At 40.5% G+C, this 22693-nt stretch overlaps 1 protein-coding gene across 1 annotated transcript in view; it reads right to left on the reverse strand.

The window, feature by feature from the left end:
* Positions 1-6442: 6442 nt before the first annotated feature.
* LOC109927560 (potassium/sodium hyperpolarization-activated cyclic nucleotide-gated channel 1-like) overlaps positions 6443-22693 on the reverse strand; it is a 269691-nt gene continuing 253440 nt past the window's right edge. The window contains exon 9 of the mRNA XM_048599979.1: positions 6443-7467. Within this exon, the coding sequence (XP_048455936.1) occupies positions 6608-7467 (860 nt within the window). The 3' untranslated portion in view covers positions 6443-6607. The remainder of the gene's footprint in view (positions 7468-22693) is intronic.

Genomic DNA, 22693 nt, shown 5'->3' on the forward strand with positions numbered 1-22693 from the left:
ATGATACCAGAAACAAAGGATTTTAGATACAAGGAAAGATTAGAGAAATTGGGCTTATTCTCTTTGGAGCATAGAAGATTTAAGGGGTGACTTTATTGAGGTGTTCAAAATTATGAACAATTTTGACAGCGTAAAGATAACTATTATTTCCATTAGTTGGTATGTCAGTAACTAGACATCACAATTTCAAGATTGTCAGCAAGAGAGCTGGGAGTGAGATGAGGAAAAACTTCTTTACCCAGAGTTATTAAGATTTGAAATGCACTGCCTGCAACAGTAGTGGAGCAGGATTCCACAGGAGGTTTCTAAAGAAAGTTAGATATATATTTGAAAGACATGAAGTTAGAGGGCTACGGAGATAAGGGCTGGAGAGTGGGTCTAGCTGGGTAGCCCTTTTGGGAGCGAGATACGAAGGGTCAACTGGCCTCATTCTGTAATGTAAATTTTTATGTTTCTGTAATTACAGACCAGTTAGCCTAACATCAGTAGTTGGGAAAATGCTGGAGTTCATTATAAAAGATGTGGTAACACACCACTTGAAAAGTATTAATGACATAAGTCAAAGCTGCATTGATTTATGAAGGGCAAATCATGTTTAAAAATGTTTACTTTTTTTTTGAGGATGTAACTAGTATAACAGATAAGGGAGAACCAGTAGATATGATATATTTGGATTTTCAGAAGGCTTTTGATAAAGTCCTTATCAGAGGTTGAAGGGCAAAATTAAGACACATATGGGATTGGCTGTAATACAAACATAGGAACCCTACAGTGTGGAAAGAGGCCATTCGGCACATCAGGCCCAAACCGGCTCTCCGAACAGCACCTCACCCAGACCCATAACCCTACATTTACCATGGCTAATTCACCGAACCTACACATCCCTGGATACTAAGGGTCAACCACAGCATGAATTTAAATTGATCAACTGATAAGAAACAGAGATTGTGAATAAATGGATTGTTTTCCAAGTGGCAGGTAGTAACTATTGAGGTACCACAAGGAAATGTTCTTGGGCCCCAATAATTCATGATATATAAATAATCTGGATGTGGGAACCAAAAGCAACATTTCCAAGTCTGCTGACAACACAAAACAATGCCAGATTGTGAGTTGTGAGAAGAATGGAGAGAAGTTTCAAGGTGATTTGAATGATTGGGTAAACATATAGCAGATGCAGTACAACATGACTAAATGTCAGGTTATACATTTTAGAGTGAAAAACAGAAAGGCAGCATATTACTTACATGATGATGCATTGGGAAGTATGAATGTACAATGGGGTCAGTTATCCTTGATATCCTTGGGATGTCTTCCAGCAGTTATACAGGACACAGGTGAGACCACATGTGGAATTTTTCAGCAGTGTTGGTCTTGCTACCTCAGAAAATATATATTTGCCATAGAGGGAGTGCAGCAAAGGTTGGCTAGGCTCATATTGTGTATGGCAGGCCTGTCCCATAAGGAGAGCTTAGTTCAACTGGGAATGTATTCACTAGAGGTTAGAAGGATGACAGTGGATCTGATTCAAATATTAAAAATTTTAACAGAGTTGGACAGTCAACTTGCAGGGAGAATGTTTTCCCTAGTTTGGGAATGTAAAATCAGGGGCCACTGTCTCAGGATACGCGGTAGGCCATTTAGGACTGAATATGTGTTCTCTGAAAGGGTAGTGATCTTTTGAAATTCTCTATCACAAAAGGCAGTGGAGCCAAGTTACTGAATATATTCAAGGAAGTAATAGATATATTTTTAGATGTTAAAGGCATCAAATGGTATGGGGAAAAAGCAGGAATCTGGCATTCAGATAGAGGATTACCCATAATCATATTGAATGAAGGAGCAAGTCCAAAGGGCTGAATGGCCGACTCCTGCTCCTAATTTTTATGTTTCCAAAATATTTTAGCCCCTGGCAGTAAACCTAACAATATTGATGAAGCAGTAGAATTCCAATAGGACCGACAAACATTAGTTTCTAATTATACTAGTTACTGATTTACTTGTTCCTTCTGCTGCAAGAAATTGGAAATAAAATGTTGGAAGTGGAAGCAAGTTTGTGGAATAAAACACTTCCTCTCTCTACCCTTCACTTATCTCCTCATTCAGTATTCTATTTATTGCAGGAAACCTTTGTTTAAACCAACTCTTTTCTCTTATGCACCGAATCCAACTTGAATCAAATTCCCAGAAACACACACCCAACATCTGCTTCACACAGGTGAAGTCTACTTCTACTGAGCATGCTTCTTATCAATCATAAGATTCAAAACTCTGTTTCATATATACAGCTGTGATAAGTCACTATCTAACTTAGCTTTCTTCAAAACCTATTCTGACCCTTAATCAGGGCCTTATTTAAGCAAGGTATTTCACATAATTGATAGAAAACTGCCATAATTAGTAACTGCCTTTTCAACCAGGCTACCTTAACTTACTGCTAGTTTTAGGACAGAAACTGGCTTTTAATCTAAAATTCAATTTACACAACATTTACCAGTTGAATTCCCACTATTCAAATTCCCAGATATGGTCACTTGGTCACTGTCTTCTTCAGGTGAAGTCTTCCTCACACTGACACAACTTCCTAACTGATGCATCAGAACCTCGCGACCCTCACGCTTCCCTCCAAGTCATACATCATCCTAACTTGGAACTATGCTTCCATTTCTCCATTGTTGCTAGGTCAAAGTCCTGGTATGTTCTTCCTAACATCATAAGTATACCTACAGCAGATTGACTACAAGAGTTCATTACAACTTTGGATGGGCAATATATACAAGCCTACCAGTAATGCTCACATTCCAAAACTGAATTGTAAAAAAATTGAAAAAAAGAGATAAGAAGTTCAAGCTTTACGTCTTGTACTTACCAGAACCAGGATGCAAGAAACAGACTTGAACATAGGGACATCATTTATACAATATGAAAAGAAGGTGCCAATTGCTTGGATCTTCAGGGCTTGGAGATGTAGTTGGCTGTCAATCCTAATTCTCAGACAAGACAGGTAGATTCTGATTGGTCCAGGTGTTGCCATGGGGATGTAGCAGCAATTGGCAAAGCTCAAATAAAAAGAGTCATGGAGACATAAACACTATCATCTGCAAGTTCCCCTCAAAGCCGCTCACTATCCTGACTTGGAAATATATCGCTGTTCCTTCACTGCCGCTGGGTCAAAATCCTGGAATTCCCTCCCTAACATCATTGTGAATTTAGCTATGGCACAAGAATTGCAGTGGTTCACACGCACACACACTTTCTCTCTCTCCCTCACTCACACACACTCTCTCTGTCCCACACACACACACACTCGTGAATCTAAGGGGTGAATTTGTATTTGCAAATACATTCTATTTTGTTCAAAAAGCACACAATTTGTAGACAATCAGTTAATGTGGCATTTTACAAATTCCTACATTAGAAGTAAAACTAGTCTGACTCCAAAGCAAAACACAAACAGATTCTAAACAAGGCCTCACACCTAACATGCATTGTCTGACCTAAAATGTCACCTCTTCTTTACACTGATAAAACCTTTAGTTCTCTCAGGACACTGACTTGGAAGGAATTCGGGAATTTACATATACATATTAAGCAATTAAAACCTAACTGACTAAAGATTTAACAGCATCTTAGGATTGTTTAATATATCCTCATCAGTGGTGTGACCCTTTGATCTTTTACTTAAAAATTCTGTGTCTGATACTACCTCTCTCACTAACACCTGAAGGAGGAATGAGGCTCTGAAAGCTCCGATAGCTCACCCATCTTCAAGAGCAACCAGGCAATAAATGCTGGTCCAGCCAGTGATGCCTATGTCGCAGGATTGAACTAAAACCCGGTCTGAGAATTTAGATTGAACTCTTCTTGCTGCATTTCCAAGCAATCATGGTCCAACTATCAGCACCCTCTTCCCACACAGTATAAAATGTGTCCCTTCAATTCTGTTTTTTTTAATCATAGTTCTAATGAGTGGAAGGCAAATACCTTCCACTTCTTGTCTCCTTCTAGCTATGTTTAAGTTCGTTCTACCAAGAAATTATGAATAAAAGTACTTTACATTAAACAAATAGAATTCTAAGATCTAAAAAAGTTATGTGAGTACAGGGTAAATGGAAGTGACATCTCTGATCATTGATTTTTAGGTGTCATAATGGATTTCTATGCCAAATATTGTCATTTGGCTAATTTTTCCTTCGAAAACCACTTTAGTTTTACAGGCTGAGCAACTCACTTTGATAACGTTTGACTTTTAATATTTTGTTCCTTTTATGTTCATTAAAGTTTCATTACAAGCAAAGACAGCAAAAAAAAATTTAGCTTATCCACTATGTTGTCTTTCAACAAGAATGTTACATTCAATGTTTCTCTCAATAGCACCATTATCCAAACATTCGCTGTTTTGCCACATGGAGTTAATGAACATGAGAACTACTGTGAAATTGTACAGCATTATCATATCTTAACATAGATATATACAAAGATGAACTATTAGAGGTCATGGTGTCACCACCAGGAATTCAAAATATCTATATATATATGTGTCTTTTATATTTTACATTATGATAATTCTAGTCAATCTTAGTCAATTTCTGCATAAATATTGATTTATACATTAATTTGTGCCATCTGTAATGAGCATAAACCTGATTTTGTAACTACAACACGGATGGTTTTATCAGTTCATATGGCTTTCTGGATTTCTAATAATTTTCTCTGAAATTATGAAGACAGACATTTAAGAAAAAAAACTTAACTTTCCTTTGCATACATACATAGATAAAATGACCACATTTTAGGCACACAATAGCGTAAGAATATCCTTTGCAATGACAATCCTTATGAAATAAATACAAAGGAAAGAAAAAAAATGTGAAAACATAGAAACATAGAAACATAAAAAGGAACCCCACAAACACAATTTTCTACTTAAATAATCCTTTTCCTTTATTTGTTCCACCTAATTCCTATATTAATAATCATTATTTTGTATTTCAAAAATATGTAGCCATTTGTGCTGCACATGATAAACATACTTTGATGTTAAAGCCATATTCTCTCTTGCATCAAAGTGATTGAATTAATCAACATGTTTTCAGTCTGTTGCATCATTATTTCAACATAATTATACATAAGTTGAATGATGAAAAGCTATTTGAAAAATATTGTAGCCGCATTGAAAGAGATGAACATGACCATGATGTTTCGCCTGATCACTCATTCAGAACTGTCGAAATTTTGACACAAAATTAAATCACACTGATAGGAAATAGTGCTTTCCATAAATTTTCAACCAGTGTTAAGACCATAGACCCCGTATTTTAAAAAAAAAGTTTCAAAGTTATGTTTATAGAAACAAAAAGTAGAAATATTTTATAAACAATGTTCATTTATTAAGGAGTTTAAAATACCAATTGAATTATTTGAGAGTACGGCTTTAAATGTATCTTTAATGATGTATTGTGACATCATACAAGAAAAAATTTTGTTTTCTAAAATCAACACATATGAACTACAAATTTTAAGCAAACAAGATACTGTTAATAAATATGTAAAAACAAAGAAACAAAATAAAGGAAAAAGATCTGTTTAACCTGATTGGTAGGTGTTATCTAACCCATAAAAATACTGCTTTAATGAAATAAGACATTGCAATGATAAAATTGCACAGTACAGTATTCACAGGCATCAATTGATGCCATGCCTATGATAGTATTCTTTTTAAACTACCTTCCTGATCTACAAATTATTCATTTCATCAAAGCTTCACGGGAAATAATGAAACAAAGAAGGAAAAAAAAGTATGAATGAAAACTTCCTAGTTACCACAACAAGCAAATTTGTATTTATACTAACATTGAAGATATGGATGCATTCGTTTGTCCATTTGCATGTCATAAGTAAATGTTCTTTAGCGGAATCCATTAAAATGAAGCATACATTTAACATTGAAGCTGAAACAAGGAATGTCTTGCCAATTTAGAAGAGATGTCAGATTTTTTTTAAAAATTGGTCCTTAGTACATCTATGAACATGCAGAAATATCACCCAGAATAATACTGGAACATAATTTACAGAATTATCGATTGAAAGTTCATTACAAAATATATTAGATGTTCCATGCTTTGTTGATAAAGAACACAATATCTTGATGAGTAGTTCTCAAGCAAGAAACACTGAATGGTGTAGGTGATGCTATATGGAGCAGCATTGATACACTTTTAAAAACTCTGTCCTGAACTGGATATGCATTGTTGTGCGCTCAAATAGATTTTGTTTCAACAATAATATTGATCCAGTTGATGAGTTATTATTACATTGCTCTTATTTTACAAGTATTTATAAAACAATTCAACATGTCCAAAATCCATGGGGGAGGAAGACTGGTGATGTACTAATTAGAACTCTGAAAATTATGATTTATAATTTTTTTTATTCTGTCACATTTTACATTCGTTGAGCTGTGCATGTAATTGAGGACAGCAGTGTCCAATCTGTCAGAAGGTGATAAGACTATCCTCATGAGCGATGAGGTTACCTTGTAATTGACATTGGTGAAGAATCTCAGTAATTAACGATAACAAATCGACACTGAACAAAACAATTAGGGTCATAAATTAGAGGGAAATCGTGGTCTTCCTTGATTAGTATCTGTAATTAAGGCTGTAGATGTCTCCCTCTTTTGGGCTGGTGAGGCTACTTGTGGTCCTCGAAGTGGTGGTAGAGCTCCTGAGGACATATGCCGGAAGAGGGCCACTCTTTGAGGAACAGTGCTTCGGATTCCTCCTTGAGGTCCGGTACTCTGCGTACTGGAGACAGGTACCGCTGCTAACAATTCTCCCGAAGATGGATGCGGTTTGACAATTAATGGTGTCACCTCATGAGGCAGAGAGGGCTGCGATGCTGAGAGGGGTCTTGCTTCTCTGCTTAGGCTGCTTGTTTGCAAACCCTGTGTGCTTTTGTTGGAATCGCGCCGTTGAGTTGGGGTTTGTGCCTGCTGCATCAAGGACATCTGTGACACAGTTGGTGAACCATATTGGAAAGTTCGGCTTGCCAATGGACTCTGAACGGAAGGACTGGAAACTACAGCGTTAAAAGAACTCGGTGATGGCACCACTGCCTGTGGGCTGGGTGTGGGGGAACTCTGGCTGGCTGCAGAGTGAACCAGCTGGGGTGGTCTAGTGTACGACTGAGAAGATGGTGAATTGGTATTCAAATTTGGTGAAGAAGTCTGCTGAAAATCTAACTGAGCTATGTTTGGTGGTTGTGACTGCAAAGAAGCTCTGATGACTGAGTTGACAGAGAATGGAGGAAATATACTGAATGATGTATTAAGAGGCGTTTCCGTCAATTGCACCATCTCTCGGTCTTGTTTTACCATCTTTTTGAGTAGTTCAGTCTCTTGATTATCAAAAACACCAGTGTTCAGATCTCTTTGGACCTTATGTAGAAGGAGTGAGTTTTTCTTCCCTACAAAACAAAACAAGAAATAAATGCTGGCCCGTTGCAATGTTGTGCATACATCATTGTACATGCATAATGGTAATTTTGATAAAATAACAGAAGATAACCCTTTAACAACGACATAAAGACATATAAGGGTTATCCACCTATCTTTCCAGATGAACCCTCCTTTATCTGCCTGTATTCCTGGATGTAGTTCAGTCTGGAAAAGTAAAGATGGAACCTTTTACTGACATCTTAAAAATGGTTTATTACACAAATAGTCACTGTTTTTTAATGGTTATTGTGTCACAACATCCCATACATTAATAATGCCTTTTTGGACTGAATAGAAGTCCGTACTAGGCCATTTTAATTGAAGTAAGGAATGTTTCGATGCTACAACCTTTAAAAAAAGTCAATATTTGTATATTATAAAGAAAATAATGGAGGAAATGCGTGATAAAGGTGATACAGTTCCAAAACAATCCATCAACAATCACATTTTTTAAAAAAAAGCATTCTACATAGTTCTGATGAACTTTGACAGATGAACTACGGAGTAGTAAATAAGATGAAAGTATTGTCAAAAAACAACTGAACACACAGCTCGATGTCTGTAATTAAAACAATTGATTAATTATATAGGAGACTGAAAATTACAGCTTTATTGTGGTGCATGTTTTGATGTCAAAATGTGGACATTTTGGGGAAAATAAAAGACAATCAAAAACAATATCCAGTCAATTTTCTTTTGTTGTTTGACACAGCACATGAAGGTAATTTTAACAAATTGTTCTTCTGACACGCACGCTGTGCATTCAGAACCTACATTTGTGAAATAATTCATTTATCTTCCCTGGATAGATTTGCAGGGTACATTTTCTCATGTAATGTGACTTAATTATATGATCTTGTGACAGGTTTACGTGCTTTGAATTAAATTGAGAGGAAGCAGTGTTATAAGACAACAGGTAAAAGCTGTAGCAGGGTGCCAATGGGCAACTAAGAGATTAAGCCTGAGGGAAAACAATGCTAGAGACCAACATGCAAAAGTAGAAGGCCTGAGTAAGTTTGGGTCCAGAGCCTGGAGAGTATAAGAGTGTAAGACAGTGAAATAATAGACAAAACTAAAAAGGAAACCGAAAGAACTGCAGATGCTGCAAATCAGAAACAAAAACAGAAGTAGCTGGAAAATCTCAGCGGGTCTGGCAGCATTTGTGAAGAAAAAATCAGAGCTAACGTTTTGGGTCTGGTTCTGAGGGATGGTCACCAGATCTGAAACGCTAACACTGATTTTTCTTCACAGATGCTGCCAGACCTGGTGAGCTTTTCTAGCTACTTCTGTTTTCGTTTAAAACTAAAAAGCGATGTCAGCACAACGAAAAGTATTGATGGGCGAGTACACCATTTAAAAGGCATTGAGATAGACCGAAGGGAGATAACAAGGTGTAGAGCTGGATGAACACAGCAGGCCAAGCAGCATCAGAGGAGCAGGAAGGCTGACGTTTCAGGCCTAGACCCTTCTTCAGAAATGGGGGAGGAGAAGGGGATTCTGAAATAAATAGGGAGAGGGGGAGGCGGATAGAAGATGGATAAAGGAGAAGGTAGGTGGAGAGGAAACAGACAGGTCAAAAAGGTGGGGGTGGAGCCGGTAAAGGTGAGTGTAAGTGGGGAGTTAGGGAGGGTATAGGCCAGTCCGGGGAGGACAGACAGGTCAAGGAGGCGGGATGAGGTTAGTAGGTAGGAGATGGGGGTGGGGCTTGAGGTGGGAGGAGGGGATAGGTGGGAGGAAGAACAGGTTAGGGAGGCAGAGACGAGCTGGGCTGGTTTTGGGATGCGGTAGAGGGAGGGGAGATTTTGAAGCTTGTGAAGTCCACATTGATAGCATTGGGCTGCAGGGTTCCCAAGCGAAATATGAGTTGCTGTTCCTGCAACCTTCGGGTAGCAACCTGCAGGAGGCCCAGGATGGACATGTCGTCTGAGGAATGGGAGGGGGAGTTGAAATGGTTCGCTACTGGGAGGTGCAGTTGTTTGTTGCAAACCGAGCGTAGGTGTTCCGCAAAGCGGTCCCCAAGTCTCCGCTTGGTTTCCCCGATGTAGAGGAGGCCACAACGGGTACAGCGGATGCAGTATACCACATTGGCAGATGTGCAGGTGAATATCTGCTTGATGTGGAAGGTCTTCTTGGGCCCTTGGATGGGGCTGAGGGGTAGGCGTAGGGGCAGGTGTAGCACTTCCTGCAGTTGCAGGGAAAAGTGCCGGGTGTGGTGGGGCTGGAGGGGAGTGTGGAGCGGACAAGGGAGTCACGGAGATAGTGGTCCCTCCTGAAAGCAGATAAGGGTGGGGAGGGAGAAATGTCTTTGGTGGTGGGGTCGGATTGCAGATGGCGGAAGTGTTGGAGGATGATGCGTTGGATCCGGAGGTTGGTGGGGTGGTACATGAAGTCGAGGGGGATTCTGTTTTGGTTGTTATTGCGGGGAGGGGGTGTGAGGGATGAGTTGCGGGAAATGTGGGAGACACGGTCGAGGGCGTTCTCGACCGCTGAGAGGGGGGGAAGTTGCGGTCCTTGAAAAATGAGGACATCTGAGATGTTCGGGAGTGGAATGCCTCATCCTGGGAGCAGATGCGGTGGAGGTGAAGGAATTGGGAATAGGGGATGGCATTTTTGCAGGAAGGTGGGTGGGAGGAGGTGCATTCTAGGTAGCTGTGGGAGTCGGTAGGCTTGAAATGGATATCGGTTTCCAGGTGGTTGCCAGAGATGGAAACTGAGACAGAGAGGTCCAGGAAGGAGAGAGAGGTAACAGAGATGGTCCAGGTGAACTTCAGGTTGGGGTGGAAGGTGTTGGTGAAGTGGATGAACTGTTCAAGCTCCTTGTGGGAGCACGAGGTGGCGCCGATACAGTCATCAATGTAACGGAGGAAGAGGTGGGGTTTAGGGCCAGTGTAGCTACGGAAGAAGGATTGTTCCACGTAACCTACAAAGAGGCAGGCATAGCTTGAGCCCATGCGGGTACCCATGGCCACCCCCATTGTCTGTAGGAAGTGGGAGGAATTGAAAGAGAAGTTGTTAAGGGTGAGGATGAGTTCAGCTAAGCGGATGAGGGTGTCAGTGGAGGGGGACTGGTCAGGCCTGCGGAACAGGAAGAAGCCGAGGCCATCTGCATAGGGAATGCTAGTGTATAGGGACTGGACGTCCGTGGTAAAGATGTGGTGTTGGGGACTGGGGAATCGGAAGTTTTGGAGGAGGTGGAGCGTGTGGGTGGTGTCACGGACGTAGGTGGGGAGGTCGACCGAAGGGTCTGTTTCTGTGCTGTATGACTCTATGAGTAACTAACTGGTGAATATTTTAAATTAGTTCTTAGATTACTTCTGTGAGTTTTTCTAATCTCACAACCAGTAGAATAGTAGGTCACCAGGTTCCACAGACTACATATTCTGTTCCAATTGGATCTCTAGGACACTTCTCATTCTCAGGACAACTACATGTACAAGAGCTAGAGTCACCAGCTAGAGGAACTTAGATTCTGGGTTTCAAAATTTCAGTAGCAGCTGCTATCACTTCTTTTCATCTGTCGGGATGAGAGCTACATGGGTAGCAATGTTTCTGGATGTGGTTACCTTGCAGTGTCAGATAAAGAGGGAATGGGTGACTTTCACGCAATTATGGAAGACCAAGCATATAATACAGGAAAGTCCTAATCACATCCCACTTTCCAACTAATATTCAGTGTGAAATAGTGGTGAGGGTGGTAGTGCCTCTACAGCCAGAGCCAAGGCGACAGCATCACAGGGAGGGAGAGAGGAAAATTGGAAAAGCAATAACGAGAAGGAATTCTATGATCACGGACAGACTTGGATTTCAGACAGATGGGAATCCAGGACGGGAGGATGCCTCCCTGGTGCCAGGGTCAAGGATTCCACCCTCGGGTTACTGTGTGTGTGGAGTTTGCACATTTCCCCCATGTCTGTGTGGATTTCCTATGGGTGCTGTGGTTTCCTCCCACAGTCCAGAGATGTGCAGATTAGATGGATTAGCCATGTTAAATTGCCCATAGTGTCCAGGCAAATGCAAACTAGGTAGATTAGCTATGGAAAATGCTAATGTTACATTGATAGGGTGGTATGGCCTCTGGAGGGCTGGTGTGGTTCAATGGGCCAAATGGCACCAAGCAGCTGCAGAGAATTCTGAACTGGGAGGGTAAACAGTCAGAGGTCTTGGTCCATATCAGTACCATTTACACAGGTAGAAACAGTGATGAGGATCCACAAACAAGTTTTATGGAAGTGGGAAGGAGACAAGCAAACGTGACCTCAATGGTCAAAAAAACCAAAGAACTACAGATACTGGAAATCAGAAGTTGCTGAAAAAACTCAGTAGGTCTTGCAGCATCTGTGGAAAGAAAGCAGAGTTAATGTCTCAGTTCCAGTGATTCTTCTTCAGAACTCATTGTCGGTAGGAAAAGGATGGTATAAATGCCAGAGAAGGGTTGAGGGAAGGGGGAGGAGAAAACTATACGTGGACAGGGAGCCCAGAGAGATGGAGAAAAATTGTTGGGCAGACGAAGAAATGGGTAAATGTTAGCCTGGGAGAATCAATAGCTGCTAATGGGGATCATGAGTGTCTGACAATGGTTTGTTTGTGGTAGCAGCCCCACATGATGACAAGGCCTGGTGTGTGTGGATGTTGGGGTAAAGACATTGGAAAAGGTCCTCAGGCTCCAAAATTATTGAACTTGATATTGAGTCTGGAAGATTGCAGGGTTCCCAAGAGGAAAATCGGATGTTGTTCTTCCAGCTTGCGCTGAACTTCACTGGAGCATTGTAGCAGTCCAGTGGATCACTGCAGTTTTGCAGAACACCTACGTTCTGTTTGCAAAAATGCCCCTGAGCTTCCAGTTGCCTGCTGCTTCAACACACCACCGCGCTCCCTGTACTGAGGATGACAGGACTGCCTTCTGAGGAGAAATTTTTTCAATTCAGCCTGTATTGACTAGACTTCAGAAGGGCCAGAAAGTGTTTGATTGAAGCTAATAAAATTATAACAGTGCTGAAAAAACTGGATGCAGTAAGGAATTTTTCCTGGTTGAGGTGTCTAGAACCATGAGACACAGTTTCAAGATATGGGATAGACCTTTTAGCGCTGAGTTGAGGAAAATATCTTCACTCAATAGGTAGCGAACCTGTGGAAATTTTGACCATGAATGCTGTGGAGGCCATGTCACTGAATATATTGCAGAAAGAGATGGATGATAACTTGTAAATTTTAAAGGCATGAAATGGTATGGGGAGAAAGTGGGAATATGGCATTGAGAGAGAGAGGATGAGCAATGATCATATTAAATGAGGCTTGAAGGGATGAATGGCCTACTCCTGCTCCTAGTTTTTGATTCACAATGTGAGAGAAATTGTATGGACTTCTCTTCAAGCATAGAATGATCAAACTGATTTTCCAGTATTCCTTGCATACAGTGATCAACCAAAATTTCTTCTCAGACCCAATCTGCTGATTTTGAGAACTGATCTATACAAATTAATAGCAAGATTTGACTGGTAGAAATAGATAGACAAATAGAGCCAAATAAAGAGACTTTGAACAGAATGATGATAGGATGACTATTAATAGCCTAAACTCTGAAGAATTCTACTTATTTTTGGAGAATTCATGAATGTCATTGTTGCACAAATTCAAGAAGTGAGCAAAACAACTGGTCTTTCTTGCTACCTCTTCAGGGTTTAAACATTATTCGTTTAGGGTTGAACTATACTGCACTTGTGCATTGATCAGGAGTACTTTGAGGTTAATTGATGCAGAAAGTAGTGGATTACTTGTTTGTCAGATCATCTGACATCACACATACTAAAATAACATGACATAAGGTCCACATCCTCAGTGTTTCAGCTTTACACTGGCTGTGATTATAATTCCTATCCAATGTAAACCCTCCGTTTCAAAATAGATAATTCATTGAATCTATTGGAAATTAGTGCAACTTTGTTTTACCATTGGATCAAAAATTGACACTTTCTCCATGTGCTCCCACTACCACATCAATCCTTTAACATAAAAGCCTAACTGCAGAAAGAGCAGGGCCCATACATGATGTAGTTGTAGCAACACTACTGATCAGACTGAGATCAGCCTGCAGCATGAAAAGATTGTGGATTGTACAATGCAGTTGCCATTAGATGCAGTATAATTATAGTCATAATTTTTGCTTTTGATTTTTAAGCTTTGTGTAGTGGCAGACTCAGCCTAGTCCATGGTAATTAAAGACACAAATACAGAATAAAAAGAGATGTGTGAATGCTGCTAATCTGAAATAGAAACAGAAATTGCCAAAAAAACCCAACAGCTCAGTTAGCATCTGAAAGAGAAACATAAGTTAACAGTTTTTGAATATGACCCTTTGCAAAGGCTTGTAGATAATTAAACAGTATTGCTGTAAGCTATTAAGATTTAGTTACCAAACATATCAAATTCTTCAAACAATGTATGTGTAGATTTGAAATTTACAAAGCAAATTCATTAAACAGCAACATCAATAAATCATTTCACTTTTCATTATGTTTGAGATCTGTGAATATTTCTGCAAAAATATCTGGCAAGAGGTTATTTTTGAACATAACTGCCACTCCAGATGAGGGAGTTATGTATAAATGTAATAAAAATGGTATACATACGATAGCAGATTACCAACAATTTGATTTGCTATTGATTGGCTGCTTTACACAATTATAAATGTCCATTTTGACTCAGATGTTTGTGTTAGCCCAATAAGAGTGTTCTGTTCACGAATTTACAATTTGGTCATGTAGTATCATGATGAAATGATCAGAATACTTTACAATCCCCGTGATTCTGTTAACTATTTCAATCTGTGCTGGTGTAATCTATGCAATATGAGCAATAAAACAATAAAAACATCTGGTTTCACACTGGAAACAAGTATGCAACCTATCATTGAGAGTTGGGAGTGGTCACACATGGAAATTAGAGAATGAAATCTATAAATTCACTATTATTTCAGCATCAGGCAGGAAAATTAAATCTGACAAAGGGCTATTAAGTCCACCATAATGCATTGCAACCTGAAAGATCCTAATGCCATACCTCCACCAGCCCTACCCCTCTGTATTGTAGAATCCAATTGACTTGTAGTTATTCTAGGGTTTTTGTCTCCACTATACCATCTAGAATTTTATTCCACTTGTTGACTACTCTTTATGGTTAACTGTGGCTCAATGTAGTAGCATCTCTCCACCTAGCTTTATATCATAGAATCCCTACTGTGCAGAAAGAGACAATTTATCCCATTGAATCTGCACTGACCCTTAGAACAGCATCCCATCCATACCAAACCCCCTACCCTATCCTGTGACCTTACATTTACCATAGACAATCCACCTAGCCTGCACATCCCTGGATGCCAGGGACAATTTACCATGGCCAATCCAATGAGCCTGCACATCCCTGGATGCCAGGGACAATTTACCATGGCCAATCCACCGAGCCTGCACATCTTTAGACTGTTGGAGGGAAAGGGAGCATCCGGAGGAAACCCATGCAGACACAGGGAGAATGTGCAAACTCTACATGTACAGTCGTCCGTGGATGGAATTGAACTTGGGTCCCGAGCACTGTGATAACCTTTCTTTTCACCAAAGTCACGAAAGTAGATTGCAAATAGCTGAGGCCCAAGAACTGACCCTGATGACACTTCACTATTCATTGCTTGCCAACTTGAAAATGCCACATTTAAATCTACTCTTTGCTTCTGTCCATTAACTAATCCACTATTCATGCTAATCTATTACCCCAATTCCATGTGCCCATATCTTGCTTATTAAACTTCTGTGCAGCATCTTACTTAAAACTAAGGTATTTTGTAAAATTATGGTGACATGTTCTAATCTTATTATGCTTTTCTAGGTGGATTGTTAACACTTCTTTAATAATAGATTCCAGCATTTTGCTGATAATCAAGGTTAGGCTAATTGACCTGTAAGTCCGTATTTTCTCTCTCCCTCCTTTCTTGAAAAGTGTTGTAACGTTTGCAAATTTCCAGTCTTATGGGATATTCCTGAATCTATGGACACAAAATTATTGTTCAATGCCTCTGTCATTTCTTTCCCCATGATATTTTCTCCTGTCTTTTGTTCTGAACAATACAGCACAGGAACACATTCTTCAGCCCTTGAAGACTGTGCCAACACATGATGCCTTTGTAAACAAAAAAACCTTTTGCCTTGATGTAGTCTGTATCACTCTATGCCCTGCTTATTCATATATCCTGCAAGAAGTTTCTTACATGTTGCTATTATATCTGCCTCCACCACCTCCTCTGCCAGCACATTCCAGGCACTTGTCACCTTCTGTGTAAAAGATCTGCCTCTCACATGTATTTTAAATTTACCTTGTCTTACTGTAAACTTACATCCCCTAGTAATTGACATTTTACCCTGGGAAAAATACTCCGAATATCCATTCTATCCATGCTTCTCATAATTTTGTAAACTTCTATCAGGTAGCCCCTCATTGTCTGACTTTCAAGCCAAAACAAACTAAGTTTTTCTAATCTCTCCTCATAGCTAATAGCCTCCAAACCAGACAACCTCTTGATACACCATTCCTGTTCCCTCTCCAAAGTCTCTACATCCTTTTTGTAATATGATGACCAGATGTGTACAGAATATTCCAAATCTGGCCTAACCTAAGTTCTATACAAGTACAACATGACTTGCCAACTTTTATATTTATGGGTTCTGAGGAAGGGTCACCGGACCTGAAACGTTAACTCTGTTCTTTCCTTCACAGATGCTGCCAGACCTGTTGAACTTTTCCAGCAACTTTGTTTTTGTTCCTGATTTACAGTTCTTTCAGTTTTTAATTGCCAACGTTTATAGTCTATGTCCTGATCAATGAAGGCAACCACGCTATATCCATTATTGACCACCATACCCACTTGTGTTGCCACTTGCAGGGAACTGTGGACTTGTACGCCTAGATCCGTCTGTATGTTGATCCTAGAAAGAGTTCCACCATTTACTATATACTTCCTTCCTGCATTAGATCTTCCAAAATGTATTACCTTGCATTTGTCCGGATTAAACTTCATCTACCATTTCTCTGCCCAAGTCTCCAGCCTACCTATATCCTGCTGTTTCCTCTGGCAAATCCTGCTCACTATCAGCAGCTCCCCCTTAGGTTAGTGTCATTCGCAAAGTTATTAATCAGGCCACCTACATTCTCCTCCAAATCATTTATATATTTATATTACAACCAGCAAGAGTCCCAACACTGATCCCTGTGGAACACCACTGGTTGCAGATCTCCAGTTGGAGGTGTTCTATTGAATGAATGATTACTTTATCTACTCTCTTACTTTCTATCCACTAACAAAAGCTCTTACATACCAACTATTTTTGATATTATAGTCAGTTTACACACAGCAATTAAGACAGGGTCATAAAATATTTTTAAGGCTGAGTTGATGAATTCTTGATTGATTAGGGAGTCAATGCATATGTAGCTAGGAGGATAAAGACAACAATTAGATCATCCATGATATTAAAATATTAGAGCAGATTTAGGGGGCTGAATTCCCAATTTCTGCCTCCAATTTGTATGTTCATATGTTTGTAAGTCTAATTCACACACAGCAAGGTCCTAAAATAACAATAAAACCATTTTGTTATATTATCTTTCTTTACATAACGATTTAGGAATAAATTGGTAGAACTTAACATATTATTTTCAAAAGGTACCTGGAACCTTTTGCTGCTACCACAAAGAGTAAGTAGCCTTTATTTCAATGCCTCAACTAAGAATATTGCACTGGAGTCTCAGATTGAAATATGTTCTCAGGGTTCTGTGGTGGGACTTGAACCTTCTTATTGAAAGGCAAGAATGCTCCCACCGAAGCAAGGCTGACACCAAATTCTGATTAATAATTTGGAACCAAATCTCCCTTCAATCATGTTGAAAGCTATGCAAAGGGATTAAATGTCTGTGTGTTGAAACAAACAGAAAAATAGGCATTGCTTTTTATAGCATTATCAGATTCCAATTAACATGCCAGGTGGATTAGATGACAACATACAGTGTATTGAAAAAGGTCTTGAACTCTTTGCCTAATATGCTTAATCGAATGTCTGCTTTCTGTTCTAAGCAGATTGTTTCAGGTTCAGAAACAGAATTCATTTTGTTAAGAGGAATGAAGGCTTCTCATTATTGCATTCAGATTACCTATTAAAACCACAGTGTTAAGTTATTTAGATAGTATTAACCTTTGGATTAGGAGAACAACATCACTGTATTAAAGTTACAAGATTGTGTAATTAGGATGCATACTTAAATGGATGTTTGTGATGCAATGTGTCACAATGAGTTTATTCCACTCTGTAAGAAAATCTTATCTTCTGATTATTTTCTGCAAATTACACATTGTTACATTTAGTGCAATGCATTTAAAACTGTGAAAAGGCATTGCTCACAAATAGCAAAAGATTCAAATTCAGAAAATGGAGAAAAAGAAAGTGAGAAGAGGCAAATGAGTAAGTGAGAAGGTAAATTAAAGAAATGAGCAAGAATTGGATGGTATCAATGACAAAGCAATTGTAACAGAGAGTTCTTACGTTTGGAACATATTCTCCAATTTTTGGATGCAGACATAATTTCATTCTGAATATTTGGCTCTGGGAAAAGTACACCAATTTGATTTATCACAATATATGAACAACTACACCCAAAATTTTTGCAGCATGTTTAATGTAGAAAAAATATCCTAAGGTGCTTCATTATTCTTTATTGTTTCATGAAATATGAGCATTGCCGACATGGCCAGTATTTGACGTTCATCACAAGGCGTGTTAGAAAGTGAATTTTAGGTTGTTGAATGGGGAATGGCAAAGGGATGCCAATAGAGTTCCAAATTAGAAAGCAGAACTTCCAAGGTGATAATCTCAGGATTACTACCTCAGTCAAAAGCAAACTGGTGTAGGGTAAATAAAGCCAATGAGCTAAATGTGTAGCTCAAAGATTGGCATGGATGGAATGGTTTCAGTTCATGGGAAAATTTGAGAGGGAGGAACTTGGGTCAGAAACAACTGTGCTAAGCTTAAGTAAGGGTAATTTCAAAGGATTGAGGGCAGAGCTAGCTGGGAAAGAACTTTAACAGCAAGTATGGTTGAGGAAAAATGGCAGGCTTTTAAGAAAATAGTTCATGGCTCACAGCAAGGTTCTATCCCTGTGAGAAAGCAGCATTATAGAAAGGGAAAAAGCTAATGATAGTTAACCAGGGGAGTTAAGGATAACATCAAATTTAAAGAAAAACAACATACAATGTGTCAAAGATTCATGGTAAGCTTGAGAATTGGCACAGTTTAAAGAAAAAAACAAAAATCAAACAAAATACGAGGGAGAAAATAAACTTTCAGGGTAAACTTGCAAGTAATATCGAGACAGACAGAAAGAGCTCGTTGAAATCAATAAAAAGAAAAAGAAGGGCCCAAGTTAACATCGGCCACTTAAAGAACGAGGCTGGTGAAATAGTAATGGGGAGCCAAGAAATGGCAGAGGAGTTCAATAGCTACACTGCATCAGTCTTCACAGTAGTAAACACTAACAGCATTCCAAAATTACTAAATAATCAAAGGACAAAAGAAGGAGAGGAAATAAGTAGAATAACTATCACCAGAGAGAAAGTGCTCGGAAAAATAACGTGGCTAAAGATCTATAACGCAAGAGCAGAAGTAGGTTATTCAGCCCATCAAGTCTACTCTGCTATTCAACAGGGTCATTGGTGATCTGATAATTCTCAACTCCACCTTCCTGTCTTTTCCCTATAACCCAAGATTCCCTTACTGCTTAAAACTCTGTCTTTCTTGGCTTTTCATATATTTAACAGCTCAGTCTTGAGCACTCTCTGTGGTAAAGGGTTCCCCCACTACCCTCTGAGAGAGGAAATTTCTCCTCATCTCTGTCTTAAATGTCCCTCATTCTGAGAGTATTCTCTCCAATCCTTGACTCTCCCACAAAGGGAAACAATCTCTTCATACCCCCCAAGTCCGCTAAGAATCTTATGTAATTCAATAACATCACCTTTCATCCATCTCAACTCCAATGAGTACAGGCCAAGAAATTCAATCTCTCCTCGCATTCAGTCCCTCCATACCTGGGTATCAGCCTAGTGAACCTTCTCTGGATTACCTCCAATGCCAGTAAATCTTTGATTAGATAAAGGGACCAAGCCTGTTCACAACGTTCTCGCTGGGGTTTGACTAATGCCTTGTTTAGTTTTAGCAAAACCTCCTTACTTTTATACTCCATTTCCTTTGAAGTGAAAAGCCATATTCTATTTAAATGATGAAGTCACCCTGCAGCGTGATGCCAAGACTGATCCTAAAGCAGCAAGACCAAAAAGTTGCATTTGCACCCAAAGCATGAACACAAATTAAATGCTGCTACCTTCAGATTGAGAAAGTGTGCCTGGCCCTTGTCTATGCTTGTGAACATTTTCAGCAATTACTACTTGGAAGCTACAAACTGAAAGTTAAATCCAACAACAAGCTAACCAGCTCCAAGCATTTTCATCAAATCACTAGTATCTACCCCAAAGTGTCTTCAAATAATGTTAACCTTTACGGGGATACTGTATGGATATGACATACAAGCAAGAGAGTTCAATGAACACTGCATCATGCTTCCAAGAGTAGCACTTACAATGAAGGAAGTAGGAGATGCTACAACAGAGTGTGAATTCGTCCAGATCCAATGTGAAGCATCAGTTCCAACATGTGCTGGAATTCAGCAATACAGTCCAGAGCCTGACAATAACAAACAAGTGTCCTGCTAAAATCAAGCAAACTATCCAACAAGATGCAACACTCCACATGTTGCAAAATGTAGTAGTGAAAGGATGGCCTAAGAGCACCTGTTGCCAAATAGCATATTGGATGTAGAGAGATGAACTCACAGCTCAGTATGGCATATTGTATGAAAGAAATAGAGTTACCATCCTACAGAGTTGAGAGAAAGATGCTAAACCATATCTATGCAAGCTAACAAGCATTGAGTCAAGTCTGAGGAAGGCAAGATATGTGTTCTTCACCAAATATTACCAGTAAAATTAAGGACCACATCGGTGCTTGTCAAGCATTGCAATCTAAATGAGCTAGAGAGTCATCGGTGACACATAACATCCTGGAAAGATCATGAATGAAGCTGGGAGTAAACATCTTCACTCCAACAGGAACTGCTTGCCTTCTCACTGTAGACTACAATTCTGATTGCTGGAAGTTAGACCAACTGACGTCAATGACTACTCAGTGACAGTGTCCAATGTCTAAAAGCACACTCCACTGTTATGACATTGCCAATATTGTAATGAGCAACTCTGGCCTTCAGAACATAGGAACATTAATAAAAAGGAGCAGGAGGAAGCCACGTGGCCCCTTAAGCCTGCCCTGCCATTCAACAAGATTGTGACCCAGGCCTCAACTCCTATTTCAGGCCAGCTCAGCATAGCTGTCTACTCTCCTGTCATTTCAAAAGTCTATCTACCTCCTTTTTAAATACTTTCAGTGTGCTAGCCTCCACATTGCGGAAATTTACCACCCTTTGGGAGAGGAAATTCCTACACGTCTGTGTTTTAAATGAGTGCCCTGCCCTTTTATTCTGTAACTATGTCCCTTAGTTTGAGACTCCCCATTTGTGGAAATATCTTCTCAATATCTACTCTGTCAAGATCCCGAGAACCTTGTATGTTTCAATAAGATCACTCCTCGTTCTTTTAAACATTCAGGAATAAAAGCCTAACTTGTTTAGCAATTCTTGATAAATCAACCCTTTCTCCCAGGAGATAGTAGGAACTGCAGATGCTGGAGAATCCGAGATAACAAGGTGCAGGGCTGGATGAACACAGCAGGCCAAGCAGCATCATAGGAGCAGAAAGGCTGATGTTTCGGGCCTAGACCCTTCGTCAGAAAAGGGGGAGGGGAAGGGGGTTCTGAAATAAATAGGGAGGGAGTGGGAGGCGGATAGAAGATGGAAAGAGGAGAGGATAGGTGGAGAGGAAACAAACAGGTCGAAGAGGCGGGGATGGGGCCAGCAAAGGTGAGTGGAGGTGGGGAGTTAGGGAGGGGATAGGTCAGTCCAGGGAGGACGGACAGGTCAAGGGGGCGGGATGAGGTTAGTCGGTAGGAGATGGAGGTGCAGCTTGAGGTGGGAGGAGGCAACCTCACCATAAAACCCGCGGACAAGGGAGGCGCAGTTGTAGTATGGCGCACTGACCTCTACATCGCCGAGGCCAGACGTCAACTCTCCGACACCTCCTCCTACCGCCCCCTTGATCATGACCCCACCCCTGAGCACCAAACCATCATCTCCCAAACCATCCACAACCTCATCACCTCAGGTGACCTCCCACCCACGGCCTCCAACCTCATCGTTCCCCAACCTCGCACTGCCCGCTTCTATCTCCTTCCCAAAATCCATAAACCTGAATGCCCTGGTCGACCCATTGTCTCCGCCTGCTCCTGCCCCACCGAACTGATCTCCAACTATCTGGACTCCATTTTCTCCCCCTTGGTCCAAGAACTCCCTACCTATGTCCGTGACACCACCCACGCCCTCCACCTCCTCCAGAACTTCCAATTCCCCGGACCCCAACACCTCATCTTTACCATGGACATCCAGTCCCTCTACACCTGCATTCCCCATGCAGATGGCCTAAAGGCCATCTGCTTCTTCCTGTCCCGCAGGCCCGACCAGTCCCCCTCCACGGACACCCTCATCCGCTTAGCCGAACCCATCCTCACCCTCAACAACTTCTCTTTCAATTCGTCCCACTTCCTACAGACAAAGGGGGTGGCCATGGGTACCCGCATGGGCCCAAGCTACGCCTGCCTCTTGGTAGGTTACGTGGAACAATCCCTCTTCCGTACCTACACCGGCCCTAAACCCCACCTCTTCCTCTGTTACATTGATGACTGTATTGGCGCCGCCTCATGCTCCCACGAGGAGTTCGAACAGTTCATCCACTTCACTAACACCTTCCACCCCAACGTTAAGTTTACCTGGACCATCTCTAACACCTCTCTCCCCTTCCTGGACCTCTCTGTCTCCATATCGGGCAACCACCTAGAAACCGATATTCATTTCAAGCCCACCGACTCCCACAGCTACCTAGAATACTCCTCCTCCCACCCACCTTCCTGCAAAAATGCTATCCCCTATTCCCAATTCCTTCGC

This window comes from Rhincodon typus, chromosome 1 (genome assembly GCF_021869965.1).
Source record: "Rhincodon typus isolate 14 chromosome 1, sRhiTyp1.1, whole genome shotgun sequence".
Taxonomy (NCBI): Eukaryota; Metazoa; Chordata; class Chondrichthyes; order Orectolobiformes; family Rhincodontidae; genus Rhincodon; species Rhincodon typus.